We start from the raw sequence: 19491 nt of genomic DNA, 5'->3' as shown, positions 1-19491 counted from the left end.
GACTGGCTGATGAACCATTTATGTCAGCACAGTTGAATATCTAATTAAGTGGATGGTGAGTTGTTTCCAATTAAAGAAAAAAACATGCATAATTCCCAGTTTTCATTCACTCGTTGCTCTCACTCAGCTTGTCGAGGATCTGAGTCAGTGGCAAAACCATTACTGCGTCCTCGGGAGACAAACTCTTCTCTGCTATCAGAGTCAAGAAGACCTGGAGTCTGAGGACAAGCCTTCCCTGGTAATCCCCATCAGAAAGGTTGGTCTTAAACAAGCAATTAGTCTAACTGAAAGGATGAAATCATGTTTTTGTTTGATTACAATTAAGGGCCAAAGCCACCAGCGTGCACCAGTGAAAGCACAGAGGGCAGATTTAGTGTCCACTAGGTGGGGTGTCATACATCTGACACATTACTGCCATAGTTTTATAACCTAAACTGAATATTGATATTTTCAACTATCCCTGTAGATATGAACGGTGATGATAAACATTCAGAGTTTCAGGTTTCTGATCTTTTGTTATTTGTACCAGACCAGCATCTTGGTCACGGTTCATGAAGTTGTCATGCTGTGTTTTCCCAAGTAACTCGTGAAATGACAAAATAAGATAAGTAAGTAGGTTAAAGTAGTCAAAACAAACACAAAGGAAGACTATAGACTTTTTTGTAAAAGCGCAAAAGATTTACACGACAATTTTAGTTGTAAATACGTACCAGAACTATGCAAATAAGGAGGTTTTGGACAATAGACAATTCAATTCAAATTCAAAGATACTTTATTAATCCCAGAGGGAAATGAGAGTTTCAGTACACACAATTCTGAGATCAGACATACATACATAGGCATAGACACATGACAAGAATTGGTGACTGTGGTCATTCGCAACCCTGAGTCGCGCTACCTTAAGAGATCAGAGGGTTTACATGAGGCATCAGATGGAGGAAAAAAGGCACTTCAGAGTTACCCTCCACAGGGAGGGCAGCTTTGCTATGCAAAAAACACCTCAAGACAGAAATGCAACAGACTTCAGACGTCACACAACATAAGTGTCCACAAGGTGGGGTGGTAGGGTTTTGGGACTCTCCACACGTCAGCAGCAGCAAAAGCATGTAACCAGAAAAGTAAACTATTAAAGTAGTACAGAAAGAAAGTGTACTCAATGAATTGTGCATTTGTTGTGAAAATGTGGGAAGCATTGTGTGAAGTACTTGTGCAGAACCTTCTGTGTAAACATGGTTTATATTTTTGTATTTTGTTCCTTTACAAACACAAACCAGACAGTGGTCTGGAGAGGCAGTCTGTAGTTTCAGTGTGGTGCTTCTGCCTGCTGTGGCTTTGTAGCAGAGGTGTGACCAAGTTACTGCTTTGCAAGTCACAAGTAAGTCACAAATCTTTCCAGTCAAGTCTCGAGTCAAGTCCAAGTCAAAGACAATCAAGTCCAAGTCAAGTCCAAAGTCAATGATTTGGAAGTCCAAGTCAAGTCCAAGTTCTTAACTTTGAATTTTCAAGTCATAATCAAGTCAGCTGTCCAACTTCAATTTTGCTTCCCGGACTGGGATCTTTCTGCATGGAGTTCACATATTCTCTCTGTGCATGCGTGGGTTCTCTCCGGGTACTCCGGATTCCTCCCACAGTCCAAAAACATGACTGTTAGGTTAATTGGTCTGTCTAAATTGTCCTTGGGTGTGTGTGCATGATTGTTTGTCCTGTGTGTCTCTGTGTTGCCCTGCGATGGACTGGCACTTTCCCCAGGGTGTACCCCGCCTGATTGCCCATTGACCGCTAGAGATAGGCACCAGCCCCCCGCAACCCTACGTGGACAAGTGGGTTCAGACAATGGATGGACTCGTTTTTGCCACATTACTGCCATGGTCTGACCACTTATAAACAACCTAAGGCTTCCTGATGCCGGCTCAGAGTTGTGAAAAATTGTCAGCATTGTTTCTAAAAGAGGCTTTAGACTGGGCTAATCGCTGGCTCAGTGGCCTAGCCGTATGAGTGTCTGTCCTGAGACTGGGAGATCATGTGTTCACATCAACTCTCAGGTCACTCCAAAGATTTTTAAAAAATGGGACCCAAAGCCTCCTCCACTCAGTATTAAGGGGATGGACTGGGGGCTATTAAGGTAGAGCGACTCGGGTTGCGAATGACCACAGTCACCAATTCTTGTAATGTGTCTTGCCCATGTATGTCTGATCTCTGAATTGTGTGTACTGAAACTCTAATTTCCCTCTGGGATTAATAAACTATTGATTGATTGATTGATTGATTGATGATTGATTGATTGATTTAAAACACCAAATAGTTCCCGAGCGCGACCGTGTCTGCAGCTCACCACTCTCCACGGGGATGGGTGAAATGCGGCAACGTCATTTCACCACGCATCAGTGTGTGTGTGTGTGTGTGTGTGTGTGTGTGTGTGTGTGTGTATGTGTGTGACGACTAATGGGACTTTAAATTCATCACGGCAACTATGTTTTATAAAGAACGGGCTTAGCACCAGATCTGCGATGAAGAGAAACTGCAAAGATGGCATCGGCTTAGGAACGGCACTTTGAACGATTTAGACTTGAGCCTTTCCTTGAGGCAAAAATAGGATGTAATTGCTTCTTCTTCTGTGGCGTAAGGCAGACTGTCCCATTGACTGATTTTAGTAGCGATGAATGCGTCACATTGATCACTGCTCTGATTGGTCCTAGCGCTGTCCAATAGCAGACAGAGACAGTTTGAAAGTCAACTGTAGATTCCACCCCAAGACTGAGCTCTGTCTATAGGTCATAGCCAGACTATTTATTTACATATATAAGACGGCTTGTCAGGGTATAATAATGGAGGTGTTACCTGACAATGAAACAGATGTAATAAATGTTTTCTCATATATATAGTGGAATACATTTTTAATTATGACCAATAAGATGTGGTATTCCTTACAAATATGAAATATCAATCAGATTGTTTAATCAGAAGATTCTAGGGTTCTTTGCTTGTTCGGGGACCGTAAACATATTAATTCAGACAGAGTCAGTATATAGTTTATAAAAGGAATTTAATTATTTTTCCTAAACTAACAATTATACATGACAAGAAAAAAAAAATATATATATATATATATTAAACCCATAGAAAAATTCCCTCTCCTTTCCTCAAATTACATTTAATAATGTATTTTACTGCAAAACCAGTTTCACATTGGGAGCAACAAGTGGAAGGTTTTTGGAGACACACATTTTGTGGAAAAAATATGCAAGTTTTATTCGGCAATGACCTGTAATGTGTAAAGAATTCACTTGCAATATGCTTTACATAATTGTATCACAATCAAATAGCAAATGTGAAATAGTGCAAATATTATTGGTGCATGTTATTCCCAAAATATTACAATTGTGTCTTGATTTGACCACAAATCCTAGTTTTTTCAGTTTATTCAATATTGTGTTTCCACCAGTAGAGTTTATATTTACATAAATATACAAACAGCCTGAATTTGGGATGCACACAAGTTTGAGGTTCACCCTTTTTTTTCTTAAAATGTGATGTTCATGCTCGAGTCTTCCTTCTGACAAGGAGACAATATTTCTCCTCCCCTTTGAAAGAAAGTCTGCCCTCTTTGCTATGATTTGCATACTCAGGCTCATCGGCGTCACCGGCAACATTTTATTAGAGCACATGCCTCAGTGAATATCAGCTGTGCCACTGTCAAATGTTCCAGTCACATTAAAGAAAGTCACGGGCATATGCTGGTGTGCAAAGCAGCTGTTTCTATTGGAAATACACATCTTTATCAAACTGATGAAGTTTTGCAAGCACAAAAAAAAACCAAAAAAAAAAACTGGTGACTATTTGCAGACTGGGGACCATTGCACTGGAAGCCCTGACGCACTGGGGAGGAGAGCCGGTATCCAATTTGCTCATGACACAAAACAGAAAATAACAGCATGTTGTAGTCAGTACTGTGAGTTCATGTAATAATCTGATCATCTAAGATAATTTGTGTATTCTCATTCTGCTGAGTTACTTCACTTGATGCCACTCAGCTATCTTTCAGACCGCGTGGAACACTGTCCACTTTAACGAGGCCGGCATTATTTGTTCTTTCACTTTAGATTAGCCGCAACACCCAAATGATATTCAGAACTTTTCACACAGAATAAGACCGCTGCATCCTTACACATTTCCTTCCACTGATCCAACGGAAATGATCCATGGGTGGGGCTGCGCTAAGGCTAAAAATTAACGTGTGGCAGATGAGCATCAGTCAAGGTGTGCTGATTGTACCATATAAACCATATGGACCAACCTACTGAAAAGTGATAATCTGTGGGAGTGCATCAGAAGTTAAAATGAGACCAGTCTGGAGACGATCTCGACAAGAAAGGAACGTTGATGGACCTTAAATGATAACATCTTTTATCTTAAAAATCATCACGGAAGGAATTGTTCAGCTAACTTTTACGATCTGCCAAGCATTAAAATCTGCCGTTTTTATCTTTGTTTCAGTTATGGTACGAGAGAGCACGACAGCACATTGTCCAAAAAGTTCTAAATTGCCAAGGATGGACAAAAGAGAGTCAGTCATTGTGTCCTTGGGCAAGACACTTCGCCCTCTTTGGTGGTCGAAGGCACCAGTGATGCCAATTGTGTGACATTTTCACTTCTGTCAGTACACCCCAGAGTTAATGTGGCAACAACGCAGCTGTAGCAGACTGACTACACTGTACAGTGCTGACGCCAATGTGCATCTATGTGTTTTCGTGTCCTAATCACTCACCGTCACATTCATGAATGTATTATTGCATTCACATCGCAGCCACGGTATAATTTCATGTCTAGCAACACCCCACCCTTGTCTGTGATTTTCCCTTATGCAAACAGGAAGTGCAATGTTGTTAGAATTACTATTATGCGTATTTGTATAATGTGGGTATGAGAAAAAAAGCGTTAGGTCTTAGGGTAATTTTATTGATGACATCTAGGGTGTTTTTGTTTTGATTTACAAACTTGCCTTTTATAGCTAATGCAGATTTTATTATGGATCAACACTTCCAAGTGACAAAAAGAGGCACGATTAGGAGTCTTCAATTCAGTGCATTATTATTCTTCATTCACCGTGAAAGTCGAAATCACTCTTCACAAACACAATAGTTTCAGATGGCTTTCATGTTGAATAGGAGGTAGCTCATCCAACAATAACATCTGTTTCCCATCGTCAATCACACACTGGCAGAACCGGTTCACTGAGCTTCTAAAATGGAGAGCATTGTTGTGTTTGAAAAAAAAAAACAGTTTTTGGCCTTTGTCCCTTTAATACCGCCATCATGAAAGCTGGGTCTGCTTTTTTTTTAGCTGCCATTTCATTACAAATTCTCATAATGGCTTTAATTTAAAAATATTTCCAACATGAAGCAACTTTTGCTTTGATGAAAAGAGATTTAAGAATCTGAATCACATCTAAACTATGGTGAGTGAGAACATTTTATATTCATACAAACAATAACGTTTAGGGAGGGAGGGTTGAACTAGGATTTCATTATTTCAGTTTTATGGATCCTTAAAAATTTTAAAGAACTTAATCAAGGAGTAATGAATAATTCTGTGTGCATTTGTGACAGGATACCAGAGTCTGTTGTTCTGAGGCTGACTCGGCTCACGGCCGGCACATTGTGATTCAGCTTCAAGGAGAGGATTTAAAATACGCTGTAACCTCGCACAACACAGAAGAGACAAAACGCTGGAGCAAGGCCCTGCAGCAACACATCTATAACCTGAGTAAGACTAAGAATTAGAAACTGAGCTGATGGCTTTTTCTATTAGAAATGTTGTCTGGTGAAGCTGCTTAGGCTATCATTCAGCAGAGTGAGGACATATTCCAAGAAAGATGGCTGCTGTGGTTTTTTAGGAAGAATGTGGCCTTAAAATGAGATTTTGCAATCTTTTTGTTCCCTGTGCATGACTTTTCCAATGCTTGACCCTTGAGAAAAACATCTGAATCGTGCACCACACTTAGTTTAAATATGACGCCTTGGGAGTCGGGTCCTGACATGTATGCTGCCGGGAAGAAGGCGGGAACATTCGGCAGTGCCTGGCCCGGGCTCAGGGGCCTCGGGTAGACCTTGCCCACTCTGCTGTCCCATCACAGGGGAGGGGGATGTCCAGGAGGGGGAGGACCCACCTTACCTGGATGTCCTATGTCTTATATATTCTGGAAATTGTGCAAATGCAGGGATGGGAGTAGATATTCTGCTGGGGTGGAGCTGGGTTGGTGCCCTCAGACTCCGTGAGGCTCTGTGATGCTGCTGCTTTGGGCCCTGGCAAGATGGGCAGGGGTCTCCATGCCCTGGGTGGCATTTTAGCAACAGAGGTGCCTATTGGGGCCAGTGGGGGAGCTGGCTCCCTGGAGGGCTGAAGCCCAACCAGCCATTCCTCCCCATCCCCACACATTTCTCTCCTCCTGCTTCCTCACATCATCACACAATCATGCACATAGGATCTTGGCGGGTGGAAAAGTCAGGGGGTGCGGGTATGGACCCCACTTCCGCATTCCTGTGGCAGCCTGCCCCCCAATTTTATTTGCACCATATACACTTCCACTGATGACATTCCACGCAAACACACACTTAGAGTGAGCACATCCAACGGCAGTTGGCAGGGGGATTTCTCAGCCTCATCCCAAGTGCCGGTGCCCACTTCCAATTTTAAACTGTGCTTAGACACTAAGGGCTGTGGGTGCAAGTGGGGTGGTGCGGTGGCATCAGCTGGCGTAGGCCAGACGATGCCCACACTGCCCGCTCACCACAGCCATGGAATACACCTCATCAACACTCACTAACACTATACTGGAGCAGGCAGAGGGAGACTAGGGGTCGTAGCACACCTCTGTTGTCGATTGTCTTCCTGGGGCTGGAGGCTAGGAGGGAGATCTGGCCGTCTGGTTGGGGTCTGGGGTGGTGGGTTGCTGTGCTCAGCATTGGGCGGGGGAGCCTGCTCATCAGCACCCCAGCAGAAATGGTCGAACTCTGGGAACCGGTAATGGTTGTACCCCATGTGCAGCAGTACCGGGACCAGAGTGAATAGGGTGTGTATGGGTAGAATGAGTGGGTGTCCGGCGTGCACTTTTGTAAGTCTTTGGTTGTATGTATTTGTGTGAGCATGAGGGAGGGAGTGTGTGACTGTGTCTGTGTATGACTGTATATGTCAGGTGGGGCCTTTGACTCCTCCCTTCTCCTGGGACTTCTTTTGCTGCTATACATCTTTGTCTCCCCTCCCCCGCTACACCTGGTGTGGAGTGTGGTGCCTTGGTCTGCTTGAGTGTTCGTGGCTCCCGGGTCAGGGGGTTTAAGATTTTTGGCGCCTGCCTGATCAATCCCGGTGGCTGCCTGATAAATAAATAAAAAATAAATAAATAAAAAATAAATAAATATGACGCAACAAGGTCTGAATTACTAATGTGAAACTGTCCTAATTTTGGAAACTTTTGTCTAAGTCCTGAAGGTATTCAGGAAAGTATAAACACCCACATACAAGTTACTTATTAGAATGCACAATGGCGTGAAAGTGCAACAGTATATCCTGCATCTGAATCTCTGTGAGACGGTATGAGAACATCCGTCATTTAGTATGTCAGAAGGCAATTCCACATTGCTGCTACTCTGAAATTAGTTTTGGATTTCTATTCAAATGTCGGTGACACAAACATTCAGTTGATCAGCATTCTTCGCCGGCAGCCATGAGACGAAAAGCTGCTGGTCCAAATGATTTGTCTTTGCGATTAGCTGAAGTTGACTTTGACTGACAGATGCTAAACTTAATTTTCTCCCTATTCTTTAAATTTAAGCCGCCTGCTACAGCCTACCCGTGTTTGCCCAGCTTGTGTTTACTTCTCAGATGCTTTTCTGAATGAACCATCTGGAACGTCAGATTACGGTTTCATGGATTTTCAATCAATATTATATTAGATTTTATGTTTACTGCTCATTGTTGATTTTAGCCTTCAGCAATTTTCTCATGTGGAATTATCTGAATAGCAGCGATAATCATGACAGAAATAACCAGCGTCACTATCATGTCACTAAGATTTTTTTTGAAGTATGAAAATAGAAAAACAAAAAGAAAAGGTACACATACATACACAGGCTTTTATATTGGTAACGGTGTTATATACTGTATGATATGTGGTTCAACTGGTATGACATCCTCTGTTATTATTACAGACTCTGACTAACAAAAGTGCAGAGACAGAGCTAACATGCCAGCTATAACTTATACAATTTGACAGCATAATTGTTGTTATTAATTAAAGTCTGCACCTCTGTTGTTCTGTTTGAAATTCCTAGTAAATCTGTTTGTTTCAGGCCAGTGGAAACAATGTTGTGACAATGTGATGAAGATATCAACAAGGAACACCAAAAAACCCAACACGGTGAAGCAGGGATCTCTGTTCCATGAAATGGGTGAATGCACAATACAATGCATCTTTTGTTTTTGTCTAGGAAATGATTCCTTGATTTTGGGTTAGGGTTAGGGTTATGGGGGTAGGGTTAGGGTTAGAGAATGAGAGATGCAGAAAAGCCCAAAATCCCTGTAGAGTTCTGGTCCCCATAGTCTCTATAGAGGTCTGGTCCCCGTTGTCCCTATAGAGTCCTGGTCTCCATAGTCCCTATAGAGTCCTGGTCTCCATAGTCTCTATAGAGTCCTGGTCTCCATAGTCTCTGTAGAGTTCTGGTCCCCATAGTCTCTATAGAGTTCTGGTCCCCGAAGTCCCTATAGAGGTCTGGTCCCCGTTGTCCCTATAGAGTCCTGGTCTCCATAGTCTTTATGGAGGTCTGGTCTCCATAGTCTTTATAGAGTCCTGGTCTCCATAGTCTTTATAGAGGTCTGGTCTCCATAGTCTCTATAGAGGTCTGGTCTCCATAGTCCCTATAGAGTTCTCGTCTCCATAGTCCCTATAGAGTCCTGGTCTCCATAGTCCCTATAGAGTCCTGGTCTCCATAGTCTCTATAGAGTGCTGGTCTCCATAGTCCCTATAAAGTTCTGGTCTCCATAGTCTTTATAGAGGTCTGGTCTCCATAGTCCCTATAGAGTTCTGGTCTCCATAGTCCCTATAGAGTCCTGGTCTCCATAGTCCCTATAGAGTCCTGGTCTCCATAGTCTCTATAGAGTTCTGGTCTCCATAGTCCCTATAGAGGTCTGGTCTCCATAGTCCCTACTGAGATTCGTGAGCGACATGAAGTAGAGCAGCTGCTCCCTCATGGCAATTGAAGTGAGTTTAGAAGGTTCGATTGATAATGCGTCCAGGATGCCTCAGAGGGGATGTGTTTGAGGCATATCCTGCTGACAAAACCCCCCCACCCCCCCACCCCCACCCCCACCCCCCACGGTCAACCCAGGACATGTTTGGGGCATCTCCATGGGGATCCCACCAAGTGGAACTGGTGGAGGCTGCTGGGGGTAGAAATGGCTTGGGCCTCGCTGCTGGAGCTGCCACCCTCACGACATGGCTAAACACACAGACTTCACTTCTTGTAATTAAGACTGATTACACAAATCAGGTAAAATAAAGGCTGCAATGTGATGTAAAACATTTGGGTGAAATAAAATATAAAAAAAAATCTCCAAAGTAATAAAAACATGAACCACATGAAAACAGAACATTTTCTTGTTGAAGTATTGCAGATGCACATCAGTGTGCGAACGTAAATGTCACCGTCTGCTCACGTGTCCCTTCTAGCCAGGAATTTTGACAGCGTGTTCAGTTTTGGAATGACATCGAGCTTGAAAGAAGAAAAATGTGTTTGGTCGAAGAGCAGGCTTCCCAACAATGACCTGCGACCACAAACCAGACATGCAGCCGACGTGAATGGGAGCCTTATCTCTGACACTGGCTGACGTCAGTCAGGCTGAGCAACATCTTTACATTAATCCTCCCATACAGAATCTTTTGGTAAAACATGTAAAAAATAAATACATAAATAAATAAAATAGTTTAATAAAAGAATTCTGCATGATGATTATAAAAACAAAAGATCCTGTTGAAGAGGCATTTCAGTCTCTTAAATGCAAATAAGTAGCAAAGTTGTGTGGAATTTTCCTCTGTTGATTACTCATTATCAGCGTCTCATCAGCTAGAAATGCATTTTTGGCACGAACACACTTTTGAACTGTTTGGTGGCGGTTTGATTGGGTAAATAATTTCTTTATTCCTCTTCTTTTACAGTCACACCTTCCTCTCCGAGAAAGGGTCCTGTAATTCCAGATTTGTCGGCTGAGATTCGCACTTTGCTTTTATCCTATTACAAGGAAAGGTAGGCATTTGAATGAATCTTCAAACATTATTTTACTTTATGAATGAACAGATGCAAAATCCCATCTCATCATGAGTTTAATCCAAATAAAAAAAACAAAATTATACTCACCAAAACAAAAACATGCAAAAAAAAAATAATAATAACACCAAGAAAAAATAGGAAACAAAATGTAGATCTCTTGCTGAAATGTTTAGTAAAAATCTGCACTGGATGACCCACTGATAGTTTGCAAAGCATTTAGGCACAGATTATGTTTCCACTTCACAATAACTGACAGGAAGAGGCGGCGTTAGGCCCGGCTACTTGGGCTCAAGCCCCGAATCTTTAATGAAAAGCCCCAGATCTCAAACGTGGAAGTAACATGCAGTACCAAAGTCCAACAGAGAGGGAGCAGCTAGCAGTAGTTTGTATACAGCCTGCCTGAGCCTCCACCACTGAAGAAGAAGCCCTTCAGCAGCCGGTGTCGGTACAGGATCTGCTCGGGTGCAAGATCGGCTCGGGGTCCTTTGACTGCCGATGACGTCAAAGTACGGCAAGCCCACTCGGACAAAATACACTACACATCTATACTGTTGGAAAGAATTTAGCAGTTTTGTTTTAAAATAATGTTTCTTAAGATGTAAACTTGTGTTTATAATGTCATTTGTAAAATAAAACACTATATTGTATTCATAATGTTGAACTCCTCTTTGAGCACATCCCTTGAAGGATCATTGGTATTAGCAACACCTGTGAAATTGTATTTACAGGAAAGAAGTGTGTCCCGTTTATTGAAGTATTTTGTGTTTAGAGTTTTTGACGTCTTGTTCATGCGTAGTTCAGTTACGCTCATAGCTGCTAGCCAAAACTCTTGAGTTAAAAGTTTTCTGGCTTTACTAAAATACCTGTCTGTACTTATTTGATTGATGGTAGTTTTACTTTCTATTAGACTCCAAATGTAATCATTTGGCACGTTTCTAATTCATAATTTGTAATAATGTAATCGTCGATATTAGCATTAACATTCCTATGGGTTTTTCCATGTATATTAGCATTGCGCTAACCACTCACTGCCAAATTGCAGCCTTTGCGATTAGAAAATCTCCTTTTGTCACATTGCAATTTAATTGCACATGCAGTTAATCGTTCAGCTCTAATATACATGCAGCTCTATGCTAAAAGTGTATTTTCAAAGAGGTAATGATGGATTTCTTTGTAAAAGTTGTCCATCTTTCCAACAGAAAGATTTGCCTGGACCAACGTAACCTGATAACAACGTAACGTGATTACGTAATTCCGTAAGGTTCATGTTCAGCCAATCAACTACTTAGACGTCATCGGTAGTCGACGGACCCCGAGCCGATCTTGCACACGAGCAGATCTTGTACCGACACCGGCTTCTTCTGCAGTGCCTGGTTTCTTCTACTCTCTGCCTGAAACGCATGAGTGAAGATGGACATAAGGATGTTTTTTAGACCAAAAGTACGGCGACAGAACCCCAGCTTTGATGATACTGGTGTTGACTCAGGTTTGTGAGTCTTATTTGAAAATATTTGTTGTGCTGCTGGTTTGCCTAAAGTTAGCTTACTATCAGGTAAAGTTGATGGAGAAAGAAAGGGAATATTTACTATCATCTCACACTAAACACTAACAGGAACAATACTCTGCCCTGAATATGCTTAATATGTAGCTTCAGATTAAAAATTATGTGGTACAAGACAAATATATATGATGTTGACTAGTGCGTGTCACGTGTGTGTGCGCGCGCGTGTGTGCGTGCGCGCGTGTGTGTGTTAACTCATTCACTGCCAGCCGTTTCCTGATCACTAACGGCCTTCGCTACCTGCGTTTCTCACCGTTTTTACTGTTTTTTTTAAGAGTCACAGAACGTTGCGCGCTAGCATGATGTCGATGCCAAAACAACCAAAACAAAGAGGAGACTCACCTCTTACATCAGGAAAAAGCCGCGTGTTTCGAGCGTTATTCGTTCTTTCATAATCCGTTGTCGAATTGTGATCGGCAGACGCTTTTCCGGTTCGCGCCTCACTTTTTTTACAGGAACGGCCCAAAACGATCTCCAAACACATGGATGTGTTGCTTCCTGATCATGTGATCTGTGACTATGCGGATGAAGATCGGCTTCAGGGCTGAGATGTTTGTTCTCTCAGCGCAGGGGCTCGTTCCGATGCTCAAACAGTAAAAAAAATGCAAATGACGACTTTAGTTGTCATTGGCAGTGAACGGTTGGATCTAAAATGATGACTTTAGTCGTCAATGGCAGTAAATGAGTTAAGCCCCGGATCTTCTTCAGTCCTTAATCCGCCCCTGCTGACAGGTGCAGATAGGTGAGAGCTACATAAGGTATTAGCTTGTTTTAGTGTTTTAGTGTTGTGCATCTTGAAAATGAAGAAAGTGCTAAACTTTCCTTAGTCTACTGAAAAAACAAGCTCATGAAAAGGCCTGCTTAACCCCCTGCATCGTGTGAGCTGTTACATTTTTGCAACATGTTTTATTATTAGAGAAATAAGGTGTGTCGGGGAATGAGAACAATTCTGAGAACAGAGAAGCAGGGAACACAGCTGCAAACAATAACTTCACCTTGCATGTAAACAGGAGCTTTCTTTTCCTGATTTAAGGAGGAGTAGGATTTTGCCAAATCCTAGTTTTATCCCTGGAGAAGTAAACGAGAGCAGTGAAGGTGTGCAGATATCTCCTGGATCTGACAGGAAATCCAACGCTAAGGCTTTTTTTTCAAACAGGAACGACACAAACTGTGACTCATGTTGGCCTAGTTCAAAGATTTACCGGTACATAAAAAATAGCAATGCACTAGACTTTAATTCAAAGGTCTCCTGTTCTTGTCTTTGAGAAGGGCATGTTTTAGTTGTTTCCCTGCTCCAACACACCTGCTTCAACAGTTGAGTTACCTGTTTGGCAGGCTCATCACACTCTGCAGAATCTCATTCCTCATCTTCTAATTAAAATGAGGCGTATTGAAACAAGGAACCTTCATAAATATGGAGGAGTGTGGCCCTCGAGGACTGGTGGAACACAACCAAATCACAAGAGTGTGAGAAGATACAGGCTGGTTACTGACCAGCTAAAAATCAGATAAAACAGTGTTTACACAATTCTGCACTGATAACAATGAATGTACGTGCTGCAGATTTGGTGCAGAGCTTATCAAAGAAATCTGAATTTCTGTTCTCTGAGAACAATGAATTTGGAAAGCCCTTGTATATCATCAGCCCCCATGCCAAGCAAAAATCAACAGAGGAATTGAAAAACTGAAACGTGTTTGACTACATTCTGAAATAGTAAAGCTGTAGAGCACAGGAGGCTCAACTTGTTGTCAAAATGAGCTTCAAACAATTGCTGTGTCAAAACTGTAAGTTTGAAGTGTGAATGGTTAGTGTTGGACTGAATGGGCCAAGTCTTTTATGCAAGAGATGCGAAAAGTAAAAGAGAGTTTTGTTTCCAGTTTCATGGAGAAAATAATGAGCTCTGATGTAATAAAGCCTGACTTACACTTACACTATGGAGTGATTTAGTGAAAAAGCACAAAAGTGACCATGTTTTGATTTAAAATTTTTATGCATAAAACTTGTGGGATTACAGTTTAGAAAATTAAAATATTGTAACATAAAACCAAAAGATTTTAAAACCAGTTTAAACGTTTGAAGTCCACCTTTCTGTCACTCATTTTAACTGTAAAGGTATTGAAAACCCATTTAATCAGTGGTCTCAGGTAGGAAGGAGTGCCTTGCAAGCTGTCCTCTGGGCAAAAAAAAGCCCAGAACGGCTTGGATCAGCACCCACATGTCTGCTGTAGCAGAGAGTGGCACAACACGCCTAATATTGGGGCAGCAGTAGCTCAGCAGGTTGAGCGGGTTGTTCAGTAATCGGAAGGTTGCAGGTTCGATCCTGGTTCCGGACTGAGAATTCTGCTGTTGTGTCCTTGGGCGAGACACTTAACCTACCCTGCCTGCTGGTGGTGGTCGGAGGGACCGGTGGCGCCTGTTCACGGCAGCCTCGCCTCTGTCAGTGCGCCGCAGGGCAGCTGTGGCTACATTGTAGCTCATCACCATCAGTGGATGAATGATACTCTGTAGTGTAAAGCGCTTTGGAGTCCTTACTCTGAGAGGCGCTATACAAGTGTGGGTCATTTATCATTTTATCAATATCCTGACATCTTGCCTTGGATTGGATAACAGCAACGCGACTCTACAGCCTGATTTATACTTCTCCGTCTGCGTCGGTGTGGAGACACGCAACCCCATTATGCGTTGGTGCAAGGTCTCTCCATCAGGCTCGCAGAGGGTGATGTCTACATTTTTAAATATTCGTCTGAAGTGACGGAGACCACAAGCTTGTGACTGGTCAGGATGCAACTTCCTGCAAATTTGTCAACAGCACCGCCATTTCCACCCCTTAACTGTTAAAGATATTTAGTGACAGACTCGAAACTGATTGAAGAACGCTTTGAGGAAAAAGTCTGAAAATATGAACGTTTATCCACCCGTGACTAAAGGAGAACAAAAATACAGAGCAAACATTTTATTTGTGGACGGAAATGAGGTGCAGCCTGGGTTAAGAGGTGGCAATCGCATGAAGAGGTGGAGGAGAATAAAAGACAAATTAGCAGAGGTGTGGACTTGAGTCAGTCTTGAGTCATTATTTTAATGACTTCTGACTTGACTTGATAAAATCTATAAAGACTGCCAACTTGACTTGGACTTGAATGCCAATGACTTGCAACTTGAATCGACTTGCATCTGTTGACTTGATGACTTGAGCATATTTGATATTTTAGCACAAAAGTGGCTCACGAACCATTCTTTGTTCTGGCTGTGATCTTGTGCTGCTAACTGCAGCAGCACTTTGTTTATAATCAGTTTCAGTTGCACTTTCTGTTCGTTTGAGCAAATAAATGAAGCTTTAAGAAGCTTTATTTCTGAATTTATTTATTATCATTGTCGTTAAATAGAAGTTGGACTTGGACTTGACATAGACTTCCACATAATTGACTTTGGACTCGACTTGAACTTGGTTGTCTTTGACTTGGACTTGACTCGAGACTTGACTGGAAAGACGTGATTTACTTGTGACTTGCAAAAAAGTGACTTGGTCACACCTCTGCAAATTAGTCTGTTATAAAGTCTTTGAAATATATAAACATTCTAGTAAATACACTATCGTGGACTGGATACATGACTCTAATGGTGACATGATACCACAGAAAAGCCTTGCGCCCTCTGTTGTCCTGGCAGGGAATTGCTTTGCCAGGTGAGCGAGAACTCAGAGAGAAAAACATCTGAGTGTGCGTCTCTCCCTTGGAGCTGATGAAGTATAAATCAGGATTACCACTGACTTGCATTGTGGATGTTTTATCTTCACACATAACAAAAGCCTGGAGGAGTTTTTCTGTGTGGTGGTGTTGCTAAAGCTAATGGTTAGCTTCTGCTAGTGGAGGCATTAAACCAACAACAGCCTTCCTCGTTGTGAGTCAAGGTGGGTGAGTCCCTGACTAGATCTGTCAGGATCCTAAAGTTTCACCATCTGTTTTCTATCAGAAAGTAACGCAGCAGATAGGTGTAGGAGACTATTTTCATGTTCAGCCTGCATGAAACGGACAGTATAACCAGAAATCATCATTTAAAAATGGTTTAGCAGAGTTCAACACCTTTAATGGATGCTCCTTGGATTGTTCCATGTTTTTGGCAAATTTTGTTTGTTTTGACTTTTATGTTTTATAAAAAAAAATTGCGACAGAAATTCGATATAGACCTGAAAATAAGTTGGGGATTTATAAAATAAATTGTCATGGAATGAGAAATATTCCACAGAGGAAGTTAAATAGCCATCTGACTTTGTCATTAAAGCATTGATTTAAAGTAATTGTTTTCCGTAATGTGCTGTTTTATATAACATAATCAGCAGTTGTGTCAGCGTTGCAGCATCTACACAGTCTCTGTAACAGGTTTTTGCAAGAACATCTTTTTAAGATTTAATAACAGGTTGCTTGTTTGAAGCTGACAGTTTTATAGAACCCTTATAAACACTGACATAAGAAACAGTTTTATGTTTTATGAGCCTTTTGGGGTCAGCGGAGACAAGATTTAACAGATGACTTGAGGACTAAGCAAGACAAATACCTCAGGCACCGAGGCACATAAAGCTGCTCTTGTACAACTGTGGGCTTTGTCATGAAACACTAACCCAGACTCTGACCTATTACACTGGGCAAGCCAACTAAAGTAATATGTTTCTGTGTGCATATAATGCACCCGTTTGTTCAAAGCCATAGATCTAGTTCCAGATGGTTTGCGTACCGAGAAAAGCCAGACATTGATCACACCATGTGACAGAAAACTAGTTTTATTGCTCACGTCTAATAATTGATACATTTGAGGTTACAACCTGAGACAATGACATAGTCCTGCTGTGGTAATGCTGGTTTTGTTTCACTCCAAATATTTTCATTGCAAGTCATGTGCAATGTTTTCTAGACTGTAAAATGAGGCATTTCATTTTAGTGTTGTAATCCCGTGCATGGGTTTGGGTTGTAAAATTTACACCAAGCTGGGATTTTTCCATTGTTTGTGTTTAAATGTTCAAAGGTCTCACAGATAAGACATCTCACATTTCCACTCCGATTTGCACAACTAAGCACGCTAAATGTGACGAGTTCACCTTTGAGATTTGCAGTGTTCTTTGCAGTGACAAAACTCCATCCGAGCACATTTAAAAATAATCGTTAAGTTGCAACCGATTCTCGTCAGATCCGAAATGAAACTCTTGAACCGAAACTGCTCTGCCATATGTTGCAAAAATGTAGAAAACAGAGGGAGAGGAATAAAACTGGTTGGGCTGATGGACATGTTCTCGTCAGAATGAATCATCAGAAATGTTTGTTATTTTCATGCAATAAAAGACTCAACATCCTCATACCTGCAGATGCCCAGAAAAGAATGAAGCAAAATTTTTTAGAGGAACTTGTCGTAATAGTTTCAACCGTCAAGTGTTGGGTTGTGTTTCTCTCATTTAAGGCCTGGAATGACAATCAGGGTGTGTGCGCGCCACGAAGGAACGGTTTGCATGCCGATTCAACTGCACAAACTTTTACACCAGAGACAATCAAAAGCCCAACCCACTGATTGTGATTTTTATCGTGTCTTATATTAACATATTTTTGTATTTTCTTTACAGATATTAATTAATCACCTTTCCAAGCTGCAACGAGGAAAAGATCGCTCTTATTCTGCCTCCTCGGAGTTCCTGATCTGATTGAGATGGACCTGCTGAACCTCAACTTTACGCTCAGCCTGTGTGAAAAAAACTACAAGAGGCTGAAAACTTGATTTGATTCGTTTCACTGTATAACCTTTGTAGAATTAGATTTATGTTGCATTTACTTTCATTTTGACTATTTTATCTGAGCAGTTATCTCTTACTGGCTTTAACTGGATCCTGCTGTAACCACAGAAGGTGTTGTCTTAAGGTGACTCACAATGTAAATATGTTTTACTGGAAGCTGACAGCACCTGTCCTGTGACCACCGGCAAACGTTTCCAATCACGCAGACTTGCTTGTTCATTATTATAATTTTATTATAATTACAATAATTAAAAAATCATGAAGTGTTCTTCTTGCAGGACTAAATGTACTACCTGGTTCCCTTTGAATCTGCTGATAAACTGCACATGTAAGCCCAAATCTTTCAGTAAAGTGGCATGTTCCCACATTTAAAGTGAAATATGTGCAGCCGTGATGTCAAACCAGTTTTTTTGTTTCCAGCTGGATTCTGGTTTTTTATATGTCTTAAAGCCTGAAGATGCAATCTACAAAAACTTGACTTAAAGTCACTAAGTATGATTTCCCTGGCAAAACATACCTGCATCATTGCAAGCAAGCGGTATTTTTGTGTTTGCGTAAGACCTTACCAACGGATGGTCATTAGGGTCAAAAATGCCTGGGAACGCAGCGTCCAGCAACATGACAAGCATCAGACTTCCTGTCGTCACTGAAAACGCGTGAAGAAGAAAACGGCCTGCGCCAACTGCCAAATTTAGAACTTTTTAATGCGTGAGAGCAGGGATGGAGGTCTTGACCTACACCTCCGTAAGCTTACCGTGAAGTGTGTGTGTGTGTGTGGCGGGGGGGGGGGGGGGGGGGGGGGGGACCAGATTCCAACTTGCCAAATGTGGTACAGAGACTACTCAATGTGGGACAACATGAAGTTCCAATTTAATGAGAAAAAAATAAATAAACAAAGCGTGTATTTTGCCTTTTAGCCCTAACATCACTGTTACATAAACATACATTTATTATTCTTATTATCGTCATACATTTATGTTTATATTTTATTTGAATTCAACATGAAGAAGCACACAGCAAAAGCTTTACTATTTCACAGTTCCTCTCAAGTTACCACAACCTAACTCCGGCTCTTTGGGCCTTCTGTAGTGGCTCTGATCTTTTTAATAATATAGACAGGCCCACAATAATAAAAAAAAATGCAGGTTTAAGCAGCTTTTCAGGGTTTTCATTGAATGTTTTCCACAACAGAATGACAGTAAAAGTACCCGTAATATTTTTAGATCTACTTATGTTTGTTTTTAATTAATTTTCCACTAAAATCAGCATCTCAGAGAAATAAAGATCCATACTTTCTTGCTTATTTTTCACAATTTAGAAACAAAACATTTTTTTTAACATGACAACAAATCTATTCTAGTTTTTAGGTGAGAGAATAAACATCATATTCTAACCTCTAAAAAAATCAGATCTAATCTAATAATAGTTTCATAGAGTTACTTTTTGCCTCAAACGTCTGAGAATAAGTGATGAAAGCTTCCATTTATTCTCATTATTTCTTCACTGTGCTTTAAGGGGCTCAGCATGTACGCATGTATCTGAAACCGCAGCACCTTGTCTGTGTTAGAGCCTCCATTGTGTTTATCATGGACCTGTCTAATTACTGGAAAACCTGCTTTTGACCTCTTCATTTTACACTCCACACCGGGACATGAAAGAATGACTCAGAAACAACAAAGACTCTGTCGAGTATCTCTGAACACTTTTAATTCACGAGTTTACAGCATCTTCTCCTCACGCTTGTTTTGGTGGTCCGGGTGTGCGGGGTCCACACACGCTCCGGATCTGCGATAAAGTCCCGCCTCCGTTTGATTGACAGCAACAGGCAGATTTCTCC

The 19491-nt window shown here is 41.4% G+C and overlaps 1 protein-coding gene across 1 annotated transcript in view; it reads left to right on the top strand.

Moving 5' to 3' along the window:
* LOC107374897 (rhotekin) overlaps positions 1–18405 on the top strand; it is a 48079-nt gene extending 29674 nt beyond the window's left edge. Inside the window, exons 9-13 of the mRNA XM_015943181.3 lie at positions 128–256; positions 5607–5763; positions 8346–8444; positions 10208–10295; positions 17487–18405. Of these exons, the coding sequence (XP_015798667.2) occupies positions 128–256; positions 5607–5763; positions 8346–8444; positions 10208–10295; positions 17487–17493 (480 nt within the window). The 3' untranslated portion in view covers positions 17494–18405. The remainder of the gene's footprint in view (positions 1–127; positions 257–5606; positions 5764–8345; positions 8445–10207; positions 10296–17486) is intronic.
* Positions 18406–19491: the final 1086 nt, after the last annotated feature.

The sequence above is a fragment of the Nothobranchius furzeri genome, chromosome 6 (assembly GCF_043380555.1).
Source record: "Nothobranchius furzeri strain GRZ-AD chromosome 6, NfurGRZ-RIMD1, whole genome shotgun sequence".
NCBI classification, from domain to species: Eukaryota; Metazoa; Chordata; class Actinopteri; order Cyprinodontiformes; family Nothobranchiidae; genus Nothobranchius; species Nothobranchius furzeri.
The sequence above is the reverse complement of the archived record's forward strand: the minus strand, read 5'-3'. Positions and strand labels throughout refer to the sequence as shown.